The sequence below is a fragment of the Leguminivora glycinivorella genome, chromosome 2 (genome assembly GCF_023078275.1).
Source record: "Leguminivora glycinivorella isolate SPB_JAAS2020 chromosome 2, LegGlyc_1.1, whole genome shotgun sequence".
NCBI lineage: Eukaryota > Metazoa > Arthropoda > Insecta > Lepidoptera > Tortricidae > Leguminivora > Leguminivora glycinivorella.
In genome coordinates, this window is record NC_062972.1 from 25003795 (window position 1) to 25020451 (window position 16657).

At 38.5% G+C, this 16657-nt stretch overlaps 1 protein-coding gene across 6 annotated transcripts in view; it reads right to left on the reverse strand.

The window, feature by feature from the left end:
* Positions 1 to 16657, reverse strand: part of LOC125242426 (myb protein) — a 93820-nt gene that overhangs the window by 31325 nt on the left and 45838 nt on the right. For 5 of the 6 annotated variants that reach the window (XM_048151253.1, XM_048151252.1, XM_048151250.1 and 2 more), the window contains one exon: positions 1397 to 1529. In XM_048151253.1, coding sequence (XP_048007210.1) covers positions 1397 to 1529 — 133 coding nt within the window. Of the gene's footprint in view, positions 1 to 1396; positions 1530 to 4686; positions 4853 to 16657 lie in introns of those variants that run through there. The other variant, XM_048151251.1, reaches the window with a different exon arrangement.

A 16657-nucleotide genomic window follows, 5' to 3' on the forward strand; every position in this document is an offset into this window, starting at 1 on the left:
ATTAATTTTGGAATCAGCACCCCTAAAACCTATTTTACGACACCCATGACGACTTTTGTGTCAAAGTGACAGTCAGCAATGTCAGATTCCACATTGGTCATTAATTTTGGAATCAGCACCCCCTAAAACCTATTTTACGACACCCATGACGACTTTTGTGTCAAAGTGACAGTCAGCAATGTCAGATTCCACATTGGTCATTAATTTTGGAATCAGCACCCCCTAAAACCTATTTTACGACACCCATGACGACTTTTGTGTCAAAGTGACAGTCAGCAATGTCAGATTCCACATTGGTCATTAATTTTGGAATCAGCACCCCCCTATTTGACGACACCCATGACGACTTTTGTGTCAAAGTGACAGTCAGCAATGTCAGATTCCACATTGGTCATTAATTTTGGAATCAGCACCCCCTAAAACCTATTTTACGACACCCATGACGACTTTTGTGTCAAAGTGACAGTCAGCAATGTCAGATTCCACATTGTTCATTAATTTTGGAATCAGCACCCCCGCAAACCTATTTGACGACACCCATGACGACTTTTGTGTCAAAGTGACAGTCAGCAATGTCAGATTCCACATTGGCCATTAATTTTGGAATCAGCACCTCCTAAAACCTATTTTACGACACCCATGACGACTTTTGTGTCAAAGTGACAGTCAGCAATGTCAGATTCAAAATCGGTCAATTTTTAAATCAGCACACCCGAAAACCTATACTCGTGGTATATGCACTTGAAATGTGAAAGTGAAAATGCTAGAATGACATGTAAACCACGAAGTTGTATACTCATACTCGTATTGTTCATTGGTATTGGTGACCACCATCTGGCTCCATCATCAGACCCTGAGCACCACCTTGAAGTAATTAGAATTGTATTTGTCTTATTTTATCATCATATTAATATAATTATACTTTACTCTAATACTTATCATATAACAAAAGCAAATATTTGGGATGGGATCTACTTTTATAATTATTACTTTAATTTTTTAAATAAATTTTAACATAATTGATATTATTTCGCGCTATATTCTCGTATTTTCGTACAAAATAATGTTTATTAGAAACCAAAAGTTTATATCGAGATAGTAGATTGTGGTTGTTATCAAAATTCCATAGAAAGGATCAAGATTGTTTTGTCCATTATTGTAGTGCGAGCGAGTGATAAGACGTGCTAGAAAGGGTCGGCATATTGGGCTCGCGCGGCGGGTAAAATACCTAATTTCGCCCGACGCCGAAATGTTATAACGCTCTTAAGACATGCGTTCTGTGCAGACAATTGGCTGGCGAGCCCTACATTTTTCTAATTTGCCGCCTTTTTTTAGTGCCAAGATTTGGTTGGCCGTCTATATTTTACGTATAGATACGAGTTGAGCGATTCCTTACCTCCTCCTTCGTCCATCGGCCCCTGTTGATATTCTTCCTCGGCCCAGAGCTTTTGGTTGTAGTCGTGACATCCTCGTAGGCCGCCGCCGAGTCCTCTGAATACTCGCTACTCTCTGACTCATAGCCGCTACGTCTGTTGGCAAAAGAAAATCGGTATTAAATCATATGAAAACATGTATTTGTTGAAAGAAAATGATCAGCAGCCTTAGTACAAAATTATGTAACCTTGTTTATTAAGAATTACAGTGATCTTTGAGATGTTACGCTGGTGTACAAGGTAAAATTTCTGTAATATCTGTAGTATGTTTTGTGGAAATATAAAAACAAATGAATCTGGAGCTATCACTTGACAATCTATGAATGTACTCATAATACTGACGAAACAAATAAGAAAAGAATGGTCCACTAGCTAATATATAAATATAAAACAACATGTTTGCGTTATTCTTTAACATAGGATATTTTGTTAGGATTGACTTAAGACAAATACCTACACTAGCGTTTACCTGGCCATTAAACACATATTAATATACTTAATATTATTCGGAAAAAGCGCATGGTTATAATAACCTATATTTTTATAATAACCTAAAATCGTAAATGACTTCTGCTTCATAATCCATATGGCTATGCCAATGATTATTTAAGACATTAATAGGATACAAAGAAGGTTTCCTCGTTAAAGATTTTTATAAACTTTAGGTACATAGAGGTAGAGGTCAAAATTCAGAAAATACAGAAATATATATGTAACCATCAGAATCGTAAATTCGTAACATATTGAATACACTTAAACAAATACAAGGTTCAGGATAAAAAGGTAATATAAGTGTTAGATTAATTAAAATTGTCATTGTAAAATTAGGAAATTATGACATTTGTCGGTATATCGCAACACGAACACGACAGTAACTGGTAGGCTTGTGCCGTTTCGTTCGTTGATCGGAGCGCTCCGATCTCGTTTAATCGCTCCCACGAACTAGTTCGCTCTTTTAGGTCTTTTGCTCATTTAGTTCAGCCAGACCAGCGACCACTGCGGTCGGAAAGATCAGAACGAATGGGACCGAATAGTGTCAAAATGATACGAATAGTCCACAGATAGTAACATTCCGGACCGAAAGGTTGTAAGTAACCGAAGTATATGAAAACATGACTTTTTTTGTTGCTCTGCTAAGTAGCTCTCGCTCTCGGTCGGCGCAGTCACACATTCGTTCTCGATCCAAATCGCTCGCGCTCGCCGATCCTATACTGAACTAAATGAGCAAAGACCGATTCTCAGAGCACGGAAAGATTCAGTTCATTTCGGTCATTGATGGGATTTTATTCCTAACAGTTCATAGTTCGTAAACGACACAAGCCTAGTAACTGGCTTGAGAATCTAAAGCAGAAAAGAATTCGGCGCGCGCTACCACCCTCTGCAGACTCACGCTTTTTGTTTGGTCGTTGTGGCAAGAAGTGCCGCGCTGCTATCGGACTGTATAGTCATCAACAGAAATGCAGGACCCCGTAAACCCACAAGCACCGCAACAAACATCTACAACAGATGCTATGGCCAATGATGATGTAAAAGATGGATGATTATATTGATTGTTTGATTTTCATCTCAATTAGTTTTACCCTAATCTATATAAGTACAACTTTATTGAATCAATTGCTTGGTACAGTCAAGTGCAAAAATACGTATCGATTTTATCCGCTCAAAAATATGTACCGAGACCTTATTCCGCCGACATGAAGTGCTATGGGACATATTTTTGATAAGTTGTACGCACCCATATTTTTACACTTGACTGTACTGCGTAAGTACTCGATATCATATTACATGTTTATTCTCAGAGACATTTAAATTAATATCACCAGAGATAAAACGATACACGTGTATCTTTGGTATCAACCGAAATCCTGTTTGTGTCCTGAACGCCATCACGTTTGTTGACGTAATCCTTTATTTTGGATACCTCTGCCATAGCCTCGGATAATGCTTAAATAACTATGCGATTTATACCTTGTTTAGCTATTGGCAAACATCGGAAATAGGCATAACTCGTGTGTTCGGGCCTGAAGACCTTGCAAACAATCGCAAGAGATCTTAGATGATTGCAGATCGCTACAACTTCAATCGATAGATCAAATGCCACATATGTAATGAACTGCGAGGTGTTTAAGAGGCCCTGACACTAGAAAGAATTGTTCTTAGTTCTGCACACACATAGAATAAGGTACTGACTCCTGATGATGATGGCACAGTTCTTAAGCTTTTCCACTTTAAAAATTTCATACTTTTGCAAGTGTGAATGAGCTTAAATTATGTGTCATTAGTACCATAAAACTGCAAGTTTACCTATATTAGAAATAAAAATAACCATGGACCCTCTTAGGCGCCGGTTCCTTCAGTTACTGATCTCATAATAGTCACAATAAACGTCTACATAACCTCAATGATACGAAAACGTGCTACCATTTAAAGTATAACCTAAACCAAGGTCGAAAACAATCGCCAATATGGTTTCGTTAAGAATCTGGCGCCAGCTCATTCTTTCATTCGCAGACATGGAGGTACCTCCGGCAAAAAAAGAGGCCACTCTATATCTTTATACTGCAAAGGATATTAAGCTTTATCGTTCGGACTGAAAGTTTAAAAGTGGGTAACAGGACACTTCTGGTATTTGTGTGAAACAAATCTGGTAATACTTTTGAGACATTTGGTTTTTTGCTTCTAGTAGTTCTTTACTAGGAACTACAGGTCATTATAGCCATGTGATGATTACGTTGTGAGTGTGACCCAAGATGAGGTGAAGTAGAAATCAAACTGTTTGATTTAGTTTTGGCTGAAACCAGATTCAGGTTATGTTATATACCTAGGTTACAAATAGACAATAGAAAAGGAAAAAGAGGGTACTTACTCTAAAAGGAGTTCTAGTGATTCTAGTTAGCCTTTGAAATGGTACCTATTTAGAGTGTTTAGCTTACTTTGAAAGACAGAAGAAACTATTTTGATATTGATAGGTACATTGGAATAAAACCAGATGGAGAAAAAAGTATTGGAACGATAATTTTATGCATACCAAGTGTCGGCCATCAGCTGATAGCGAAACGTGTTTTTGTTCTCATTCAGTGTTGTGAATACTTGATGGCTAAAACATGTTTGCTAAAAAGATTATAGCACAGAGACGAATTTTTCCTATTTTCGGTCTACCCGCTACGTATATTATATTTTTCAGATTTTTCTGCACTATAATAATACATCTATGAACATTTGCAATATTGCATAAACTTAATAAAAACCTTACTCATATAACATGACGTTGAAAGGATCCATGAAGAAACTCGCCGATTTCGCACAAATCCAAAATAGGTCTCCATTATTCACACAGTCTCAAATAAACACACATTTTCACCAAACAGTAAATGTTCCATCGGCAATTGTTTCTATCGACGCACATTTTTATTTTTTATTATACAAGAAATACATGTTCTATTGATCAACTAACATTTCCCGCCAAAACAACTCTGAACGCCATCGTCTCACGGCCGAAGACTCACTACGTTTGAATAAAAAAGGAACAAATTAAAGTCCCTGTTCCCACACTCCCATAATGGTTCTATAATATTCACTAACACACCTACACCAGGCGCGTACGCAAGACTTGTAATAAGGGTGAAGGGAATGCAGGAATAAAGGTGCCTGGAAGGGATGCCGTGAAGAGGACAAGGATAGAATTAAAGACGTGCAAGAAAGGGACGGAGGCAAATCATACCCTGTGAGAATGTGTGACGCAACACAGGCAAATTTAGGCAGGTGTAAGTTGGTATAGAAAAATGAACAAAGAGAAATCGATTTCATTGTTGTATTGGATAGGTCAGCGTCTAAACCCTATCAAAATTAATCTAGCGATTAACGTTATCCATAAATTACCTACGAGTACATATATGTATGTATGTATATTATGTCATAGTCAATTAGGTACCTAATTTAACATTACTACGGTTAAAAATCATTTACTAAGTGAACATACATTTCCATAAACCATTTTGTTGATTAAATCTCAAAATAAATAAAAAATTGTCCATTAAGTACCGGTAGGAAGTTTTGCAAGCCAACCGCAAAAAAAAAACCGAGGGTTCGGGACCGCATGTGCTACGGATGCCAATCTAATTTCGTACCGGGGTCTTTTTGCAAGTTTCGATCGACGGTCGATATAACGGAACTAAATGTGCGGCAAATGTTTATAAAATCAGCTGATCTTGAGTCTAAGTTCCGATTCAAAAGCCCGAGACATACGGACGTAATAAATAAATACATTCAATTACATTCGAAATAGTTTCTTGTATAACCGTACATTTTTGGTCAAGTATGACCTAAAATGTACATACATACATAATATATAAATTTATATGATCAAGAACATCGTAGTTTTCATTTCCTGTCATATGATAAGATTCTATGAATCAATTTCAGGGCAATGTCAGATACCGACGGATCTCTTGATAAGCTAAACTATTTCACATCGTTATCTAAGTTCCTCTTTTATTATTATTTCTAGTTAATTTAACTTCAAAGACTCCATTGATACAAATAATCTAAAACTGTATATCCCTACATAAATACATAGTTTCACAATATCATCGTCGTAAGTATCATAACGTAAAGTTGGAGTTTGCATGCTTAATTTAATCACTTAATAAAAATGTGAGTGAGGCTTGCTAATTCCCAATAAGGAGACATACTTGGCATATAAGGCATAAATATGTTCTGCTTTTTATTTTAAATGGAAGTACATAAATGGCATCTAATTAAAAGGAGGAAGTCGGTCGTTTACCTGTCGTCATTTCCACCTGTCTTCTAGCAATCTCCCATCTTTGAAGGGCTTTTGATTGAAGCCCGATTACAAATAAAATAGGTTTAATAATGGACAGACCACTGCTGTGGGCATCTTTTATTTCTTTTATACTGTGCAAGTCAGCTTATGAGACACCATGTTCATAGCTAGTGTTATGTGCAAACCTGCTTTCAAACTCGACCCATAATAATTGAATTGCTAAAGTAATAAACTTCTACGTCGCGTCGTACGCTCCCATGCCTCCCATATCAATCACATTTCAGGGCATACATACAATGTTTACATTTCCTACTATCCTACCCTATGATTGTTTAAATCATAGTTCTGTCCCTAATTATAGGCCAAGCCAAAGTTATAAAGCAGGGCAAATGACAATTTCCTTAGACAAAGCAGTGACATGAAAAAATGTCCACAAGGGGTTCCTCGAGGAAGCGGCGTGTTAACTCACGCATCGGGCGTACTTCCTGTCTTGTGCCCCTTTATTTTCTTTATTAGCAACTCGAAAGTTCACAAACCTAGTCGAATATTATTCAACGAGCCGAATTTATCAGCATTATCGAGTCGCGCGTGTAACAATTGATAAGCTGGACGCTAACGAGAAAGAATTGGGGTCACGGAATCATATGTGCCGGAGTTGTTTAGCAACTATGTAATTAGAGTGATGTCATTAGTCTGGATGGAGGACCACTGTCATGTACTGTTATAACTTCTAAAATTAACTTCAAAGCTATCGACGACTGAACTATACGTACTAACACACCTAGTAAAGTATTGAAAGATTCGGCTTATGTTTCCCCTTAGCGACAATATATACCATGTTAAAAATCATTTTTAATAGACATAGCCGGACTACAATGCGAATTCCTAGAAGTATCTCAAGTTACGCGCTACAGAATTCCAAGCGCCATTGAGTCGCCAGGGCTTCAGACGGAGTCAAATGAACTGTGCAACTACCGAGACAAATAGCTGGGCTCTAATTTCATTTAACAGGATGCCTTGTCGAAACTTGAATAAATCCTTAGTATCCTTACTAGTTTGGGATGACGTTGAAGTCAATACTATTTAAGACCATCCAGATTGATAGAAAATGTTCTCGTCCTACGCAATATGACACCGGATGGAATAAGCGACCGTGGCATGAGAAAAGCTTTAAAAAATACGTCAAGTGGTTTACTTGGTGGTCTTTTGCGTAATTGTATCCGTATCGACCAAGCGGAATTAATTACTCTCATCCTTGGGTCAGAAAAAGAGGATTATTTACATATAGGTAATATTTGAATGGGTTACTAATTATGAATACATTTTTGTTGGTTGCAAACAATAGAAGCATGTTTAACATGTACAGATCTAAAATCGAACGGCTGGCTTTCAATGCGGTTTGTCTTCATAAAGTATTTAGGGTCAACGAGGACAGACACATCCCTTTATAATGTAAATGTGTGCTCCCTTAGCTTTTTAGAATGATTGCCAGGCTAAAGTAGTATACAAAGTCGATAAACAGATGGTATTTATAATGGACGACGCAAAGATGTGTTTCCTCACGAAGTTGACATTGATATATTAACAAAACTTAATAACCACTAGCAAAAGCATACAGCAGCTAGATATTCCAAAGCCATTCTATCTAAGCTTAGAATAAATAGAGGGGTTATCTACGAAACAGGTTTTAAACACGACGTGAGATAAAAGGGCCAAAAAGAATAGAGTAATAGACATTCACTGAAGGGGATAGAAAAGCAAATCTAGTGAATTAAGCCCAGCTATTATTTGAAAGAATATTTCTCACGCGAACAAAAGAAGTTCTGAAATTGAATCATGTGCAAAACTTTTCACCACGATGGTTATTATTATAGAAGGACAAGGGTAATTATTGCATAATATTAATGGTCCCCAGAAAAATTAAGGTCAGCGAATGCGATGCTTCAAGAGCTTTTAAAAGAAAACTAAAATAAATAGAACATTTTGAATGAATTACAACTAAGTGACCAGCCCCAGCCTCGCCAAAGTCTATATGTACTATGTTAGCAACGCAACACCTAATTGAATGTCCTATAAATTGAAGAAGTGCTTATACAATTTACCAGCTCGATGAAATCATAGTAAATAAAAGTCTATTTGCCTGCACATAGCGCATTTGCCGCCTGCTTTAGGGGCAGGGAAACACCATATGGCGTTATCCCGAAAAGATGACACATTTACAAGACATGTGTGAACTTTTTGCTTGTTAGTAAAGTCGGACCGTATACTTAGCAGCTTTTTGCCAAATCGTTTCAGTTATCAGTAATTTGATAAAATTAAAAGCTTACGCGACATTTGGTAATGGCGGTGAAGCATTTAATTAAGGGTTATTAGTCACTACTGAAACAAAGACGAGTTTTAATAGTAGGTTTTTACATGGATGGCATTAGTGAGGGAGCAATGTGTGGGGTGCATAGCGTTAGGAGCAGCTGGTTCCTATAGAAGTGATTAACATTGCGATAGACTTGTCTGGACATGTTTCAGTTGCACTTTGTTATTACACGCAATAAATTGCTTTCTTAAAGTTTTGATATTGATATTTTTTTATTGAAAAGGTCTTAGGGTATTCACCTGGCCTCCCTTCAAGATTAATGTCTTGCGACTTAGCACAAAAGCACCCCCGCTCCAGGCCTGACATTTCTTAACCCCGTATATGTTTTTTCTACTTCCTCCCCTTATTATAGTCTTACAATTATAGGGCAGCACGCGCCCGAAAGGTGTTTAGAGAAAGCGCTAATGAACAAAGACTGTTTACCTTTATTTCTATACGAGAGCTATTTAAGGCTATCATGATTCTTTTTTTCAATTTTCGGAAGTCAACGCTGTCAGCACCAAAACGAAAATACATACACAGGTCGCACAAAAAGTGAACAAGTTAAAAAATATATTAACAGTAGGTAGAACTTAGCGCATTTTTAGTGTCTGGATTCTAGGCTCTTAATTCAAGGGTAGAAACCCTCGAGTCCATTATGACCAGATAATAAAAATGTATCAAATTTTGCTTTAAACTACATGGACCAGTATGAATTTGAAGAACAGTCTCAAGGCATTTTTGTTTGCAAAAGAATTCACGTTCATAAGGACTGTATCGATAAGTATAAGGACAAAACAAACCTCGTCTAAATGTTGACATGTGCATAATTTTATATTATTATGTTCCGAGAGTATGATCTGAAGGTATTGGTAAGCACTATTTGATATAAGAAGGTCTAATTTTTATTTATTTTAGAGACTTTATGGTACTTTCTAATAATACTAATTTATAAACAAATTAGAATGCGATTCCATGAAAAACGAAATATTTAATATAATTAAGGATATGTACAACACAGGCGAAGTCCCGAGTGATTTCAAAATTAGTAGAACTATCACATTACCCAAGAAATTAAATACACTTAAATGCGAAGAACATAGAACATTAAGTCTTATATCACAGGCTTCTAAGATTCTCTTGAAAATTATACAAAATAGAATAAAACCTATAGCTGAAAGCTATTTAGGACCTGATCAATATGGTTTCAGGCAACAGAAAGGAACAAGGGAAGCCATACTAGCTCTTAGATTAATTATAGATAGAAGATTAGATGTAGGACTTAAGACCCACATAGCATTTATAGATTTAGAGAAAGCTTTTGACAAGATAGACTGGATTAAAATGATGAACATTATGAAAACAATAGGTATAGATTATAGAGACAGACAAATTATACATGCATTATACAAGGATCAGGAAACTATAGTACAAATAGGACAAGAAAAAGGAAATGCCAAAGTAAGACAGGGAGTACGGCAGGGGTGTCCACTATCACCAATAATTTTTAATATTTTCATTGAGACTGCTATCAGAAAGATTGTTGATACTGGAAAGGGTGGTGTCAAAATTAACGGAGAAAGGTTTTATTTCGTTAGTTTTGCAGATGACATAGCAGCTGTAGCCGAAAATTCAACAGAATTGGAACAACTCGTATCGGAAATGGACCACATATTTAGAGAATTCGGACTAAATATCAATATTAATAAAACAAAAACATTAATAACATCCAAGCACAAATACAAACTAGAACCTATAAAAATCCGAAACACAGTAGTAGAGCAAGTTAAAAGTTTTAAATACTTAGGCAGCATTATAACATGTAACTCCAGATGTACTACGGATATCATTACACGTATAGCTATGGCAAAAAAAAGCTTTCAACGCAAAAAAACACCTATTGAAAGCAAAGATATCCCGAAAAATTAGAAAGAGATTTATGAAGACCTACGTCTGGAGTATAGCGTTGTATGGAAGTGAGACGTGGACACTAACTCAGCGCGAGAGAGACAGACTGAAGGCTTTTGAAATGTGGACATGGAGAAGAATGGAAGGTATAAGCTGGAAAGAGAGAAAAACAAATGAACAAGTATTGGAGCAAGTCGGAGAGAAGAGATCTCTGCTAACAATAATTGAAAATAGAAGGGGAAACATGTTGGGGCACCTGATACGGCACGATACTTACATAAAATCAATAATCGAAGGGCGAATAGAAAAGAGGAGAGGCAGGGGAAGACCGAGGCGTGCGTTTTTAGACCAACTTAAAGAGAAGACCAACGAAGTGACGTATCAGGACCTCAAAAAAGCGGCAGAGAAAAGAACGGAATGGCGATTACTCCACAGACAAGAGCCTGGCTCTTAAATAATATGATGATGATGGTACTTTCATTAAGGTCTAGCAAATAAATTTCGGACAACCCCTATCTGGCTTAATTTGAGAATATTTCAATGACTGTTTGTACGATTTCAACAAACAAAGGTTAATATGCTGCCAAAATATATTCTTTAAGAGTCCTCTTCATGGTTTTTCAATTGGGTACTTGCAGAATAAATGCGGTGAATTTATATAATTAAAAAAAAACGCTATTTTGAGCAACGTTCCGGATTGTCGTAAATTTTTGATGCAAGCAGGATGAGAGAAACAGATAAAAAAATTAGCCATAGGCCAAAGTCTAACTGACATTCACGGTGTTTGAACAGTGCCTAAACCAAATCGATATAAACAGTGTATGATAGTTAAATTCGACATCAAAGTCGGAGTTAGAGGAAGCACCATGCCACATTCTCTAAATGGCCGCCATACACGGATCCTGAACTTTATTTCTTAAAAATAACTATGGCTAGACTATGTCCAGATATTCTGCTTTGTGGATCATATGTCGTTGAGGTTCACACAGTACAATTTTTTTTCGCAATCGTATCGTTTTTTACGCACTTTGTGAATTTTCTAGTAGCATTTGTCCGGAATCGTAATTGTTACTCGGGAGGATTAAGTCAATACTGTCTAAACCACTTGCTTCACGTCGAGTTTCTAGGACAAAATGTGAACCTTATTATGTGCCTTATCAAGCCTATGTCTTGTTTTAAGAAAAAAATATAATAGCAAATAAATACGGCTACTCAAAGTTGTCCTCATACTTAACGATACAGTCTTTAGTACAAACGAAGCTTATGTAAAACACATTTGGGTCCGAGGGGCCTGTTGAAAGGAAGACTGTGTTTATTATATGAGGTCATTGTTCCAAACGTCTAGTCTAAATTGCCTTAGTTATGAAGTCGAATTCCTGTACGCAAATCTTATTAGTTTGGTCATTCGGAAATACGACCATTACGATTTTAACCATTACGTTAGGTACTATATCTGTCTAGGAATAAATTAGAAATTTAATCTTACTAAGTATATCGACTCCAGAAGAAATTCAAGATCCAGTCAATTAAAAAAAAATTTTTTTTGATTGTTTATAAATAATTTCTACTTAAAGTCACATCTTGATCTGACATTACTTAAAATGCAGTGTGACATGTTGAAAATCGAGCATCAAAGTCAACGACCGTGCTTCTGTCGGGAATTTGAAAAAGGAATGCGGTCCCGAACGGAGTTCCGCAAAGTCTGGCACTGCAGACCAGGCAGGTGAAGCGCCATCTGGCCTTAAACGCGTGTCAATGGACGAATTTACGGCATCGATCGCGCTGATATCGCAAATTTGATTAGCAAAACCATTCCAACGGGAATTTCGATTTGTTAGTTAATGGCTTTATCGATTTTTAATTGGGCTTTCGATTTAATTCAATAAGGGAAGATTATAAGTGATCTGTCATGCTGTAGTGATTGAGTTGCAGTTTTGTGGGGGAAAACTCGAACCCAATAGTGGGACACGGATTAAGATTCGACAGCTTTGACAGTTTATAATATAAGAGACAAGAGAGCATCACGAGGCTTTATTCTGTAATCTGTAGTCTGTAACGAGACCCCAAGAAGTAATAGGTACCCATCGGGCAATCTGTAAAAGGAAACCGCTCCTGTGTGTAAACCAATGAATTTCGTAATTTGTTTACTACATATTACATCATCATCATCCTTGCGTTATCCCGGCATTTGCCACGGCTCATGGGAGCCTGGGGTCCGCTCTGACAACTAATCCCAAGATTTGGCGTAGGCACTAGTTTTTACGAAAGCGACTGCCATCTGACCTTCCAACCCGAAGGGTAACTAGACCTTATTGGAATTAGTCCGGTTTCCTCACGATGTTTACTACATATTACATATTTCTGTATAATTTTATAAACGTAAAACTGCACTTACCAAAAACGTCAAATGAACTAACACTATCGATCCACAACAACAAAGTCGGCGGGAGCGCCATCTGCCCCCCACGCACAAAGCCGCGTTGATTGCCAGCAGCTGCGCGGGCGCAATGCCACCGGGGGATGTGCGCCCATATTATACAAAGCTTATGGACTAAGATCTAGTTGATTAAATTGTACTTTAGGATTTGGATGAGCAAAGAGAGTTTAAACAACAAGTACAAAAGAAATAGCTGGATATTTAGGAAAAAATTTAAGATAAAGGTTTATAAAATTCGTAAGAGAGCCGGATCTAAAATTAATTGATCTTTACTTGTCTAATCATGTAAACAAACACTGCTGGAAAACATTATCTCACTTTTCTCTGTAATTACACATTAATCATCACTTAAAATGTTATTATATACTTTAACGCAACTCAAAAAGTATTGAAATCAATCAAAAAACTACTGAAAAATATCATTCCTAAAAAGATTTTCATCAATAATTGCAATTACGAATGGATGTTTGGATGACATCAAAAACTCCTGACATTATGAAGTCTATATTGTCTATAAATCGTAATGATGGGTTGACAATTTATCATTAAGAACGGGTTAATACCCTTGAGTTTCTATAGTTTGGAAACAATGCAGTAATATTAACTACAATAATTTATCAGATTATTTAACCGACTTCTTTACGTTTTATTTCCTACCCTTTCTTTACAATAAATATTTAACTACCTACATTTGATATTTTTTGTTGTATTAATTTGAAATATTAAGTTTTATTGCATAAATGAATAAATAAAACAAATAAAAACATAATAAATCTACTTAAAACTAAATACCTAACCTACTTATAAATAAAAAATTTGGCCTAAATCGCCGTCAATGGGCAAGGTACCCAGAAGGCTGGCAGCATTTCCACGCTGTATAGCGATACTTATACGTTGCGCGAAATACTGACCAGCCCTCTGGTCGCCTGAGGTCTCTATCAGGCGAGACGACAAATCCTTATACAAAAGACGGGCACTGGGCCCCCATGGCCCCAAGGTCTCAACGCCAAACGCCGCAAATATGTAGCTAGTTCCTAGGGTGGCATATTTGCGGCGTTTGATGCTTTCGGCTGAGGATGCCGCAGCGCCAGCAGCAACGCTGGTGACCGGAACATGGGACGGCGCCAGTGTATCAACACAAGTAGCGTCCCAAACTAGCGGCCGACCCATGCTCCAAGGCACTAGTGTCATACCGTCAGGCCTCTTGCCGTCGTCCCTAGCCAGGCCGGTGGGCTCCAGGACTGCTGGCATTTTCGCGCAGACAAGGGCCCGACGGATAACATCATTGATACTGGCGTGGCGCGGGATCCTTCCAGCGCTTCGGGCGCATGAGAGGCCATGGTGACCCAATGTGTCCACCATGGTACCGCATTGACAGCGATGAGGCTGGTTTGTTGATGCCCCCAAACGCAAGCTAGCTGCTAGGCAAAAGGTGGTGTTATCCAGCAGAGTCCCAATGTTTGGTGATGGTAAAGCTTGTAGCCACAGACCCGACTCCCACTCCGCAGTCGCAAGGAGACGAGCTCGGTCTGTCGAACTAGTTGACGTATTTAAAAGGTTTTCCCGTACTAGTCGACAGAGCGGCTCGTCCCATTGCCTCTGCGAACAGAGATTGGCAGGCGGGTCCGTGTTTGGACAGGTTATGGACCAAACGTTCTTGGCCTCGGAGCAGTGTGCGGCTTCTATAGAACCAATTGAAGGTTCTAATATTTTACCTATAAGGCTTTGAGCACCATGCACCGAGGACAAGAACGCAGGTAGAGCAACACAAGAAATTTTGCGGATACCCAGGCCGCCAAACCTAATAGGCAGGCTAGCCTGGGTCCAAGTTCTGTCGTCAAAATGGATATTGAAGATGGAGGTGATTGTTTCAATGACTAACATATCTAATTTTGATACCAAAGTTGGGTATTTCCAAAGATGAGTTCCGCGGAGTATGTACGTAAATTTTGGGACGAAAAGGCAGTGCTTAATGATTGAATAGGCTGAATGAATATTAATTTTGGCCAAACGGTGTGATGTTGTTTTAAAATTTTGAATCTTAGAGTCAATAAAGGTTTCAAAGGATTGGTCCAAAATGGGGCAACCAAGGAGGTGAAGCGACTCTTTGTTTATAATTTTGATACCCGGAGCTAGTTGTGTAAAAAGGTCGATAGTGTTATTCTTGTCCGGGCAGGAGTCTGTGATAAAAAGTTCGCACTTCGAAAAATTTAGTGAAAGGCCAATAGTATTCATGTCAATGATTATTTTTTTTTAATCTTCCAGGACGCAGTTCGCTTCACCACCGAGAGTCCCGTCGTCTAAATACCACACGTTTAATTTTGAATTTAGTTCTTTGATGATGGGATGTATGGCGAGGCTGAAAATTGCTGGACCGAGCGGGTCACCTTGTTGGCATCCTACGGATGAAGCCAGAACGTTACTTTTATATAATAATTTGGAGGGAGAACTATAACACTGCCAAAGAAATTTGTATATCAAAGGGGTTTTATTTTTTAATTGAGCCAACAAAGCGCCCCTGTCTACGGAATTGAACGCGTTGCAAACATCGACCTTCAGCAGAACTTCGCCTGCATTTTGCTCAAGGAATGTTCTTACGGCGTGAACCGCGGCTTCACATCCGCTTTTGGAGCCGAACCCCAGTTGGATAGGTTGAAGTTCTGGGGTAAGCTCCAAAAGGATGGAGCGGCAAGCGATCTTGGCGGCTAGGCGTCGGAGTGTGGTACCAACCGCTATGGGGCGGATACCGCCATCTTTTTTTTAAAGCACATAGGTTGGCTCCGTACAGGATATCCCTAATGCCGTCCGGGACCTGACCGGCCAGCATGACATTAACCAGGGCCGTCAGATCCTTTAACAACGTGTCCCCCGTTTCCCCACAGCCGCTGCATAGAAGGTCTTTCAGGTGCTGAGGTGTCAGACCATCCAGACCTCCAGCAGAGCCATTGGGGAAAGACATTACGGCTCCAAGGACATCCTGTGGGGTGGCAACGAGATTCAGATCAGCAGGTAATGGGGGATCGGGCAGGCGAAGGTCTGTAGCTGGAGGTGGGTGCTTACTATGTAAAGCTGTGAGTGTTTCAGAGTTATAGGGAGCTATTGCATCGTCGGAAAAAAGCAAGCGGGCTGCGCCTTTTATGTCGCCATCAAAAATTTTGGTCTCGACTGTTTTAAACAAATTGTTGTTGTTCCTAAAATTTCCGGAAGAGGGTTGAAGTGAAATATCGCTGAAACAGTTGTCTTTAATTTTTTTTGTCAGAGATTTTGAATTTTTGTCTGAATTTATGTGGAGGACCATAAAAGAAAATGAAAGAAAATTTTCCCAATTGGCGACGCAGTTAATTGACAGGATTGCTTTAATTATCAGGCTCAATGATTTGCACACTGATACTCTGGCACCGCGTGGTATCCGCTTTAATACTGGGCGTGAACTTTTGAGATCACTCAGTAGTTCATGGAAAGGTACGTGAACGTCCGACGCGGTGTGGTCTGATATAGATGGAGGTGACGGAACGCAGGGCTGGGGCGGTGTAGTACTTGTTGACGGCTGAGTATCGCATCTTCGGTGTATTTTGGTAATATGTATGTTAAGACCCCTAGTGCCTTTAAAATAATTTGGTTTCGAACATTCCGGGCAACGAAGAAGATTCTCTGACGATGCAATAGTTCCTGTAGGGCAGGAAAGGCTTGCGAGGGGCATCTACAATACAGAACTTAAATTAAAAGACAAGTAATAAACTAAAAAC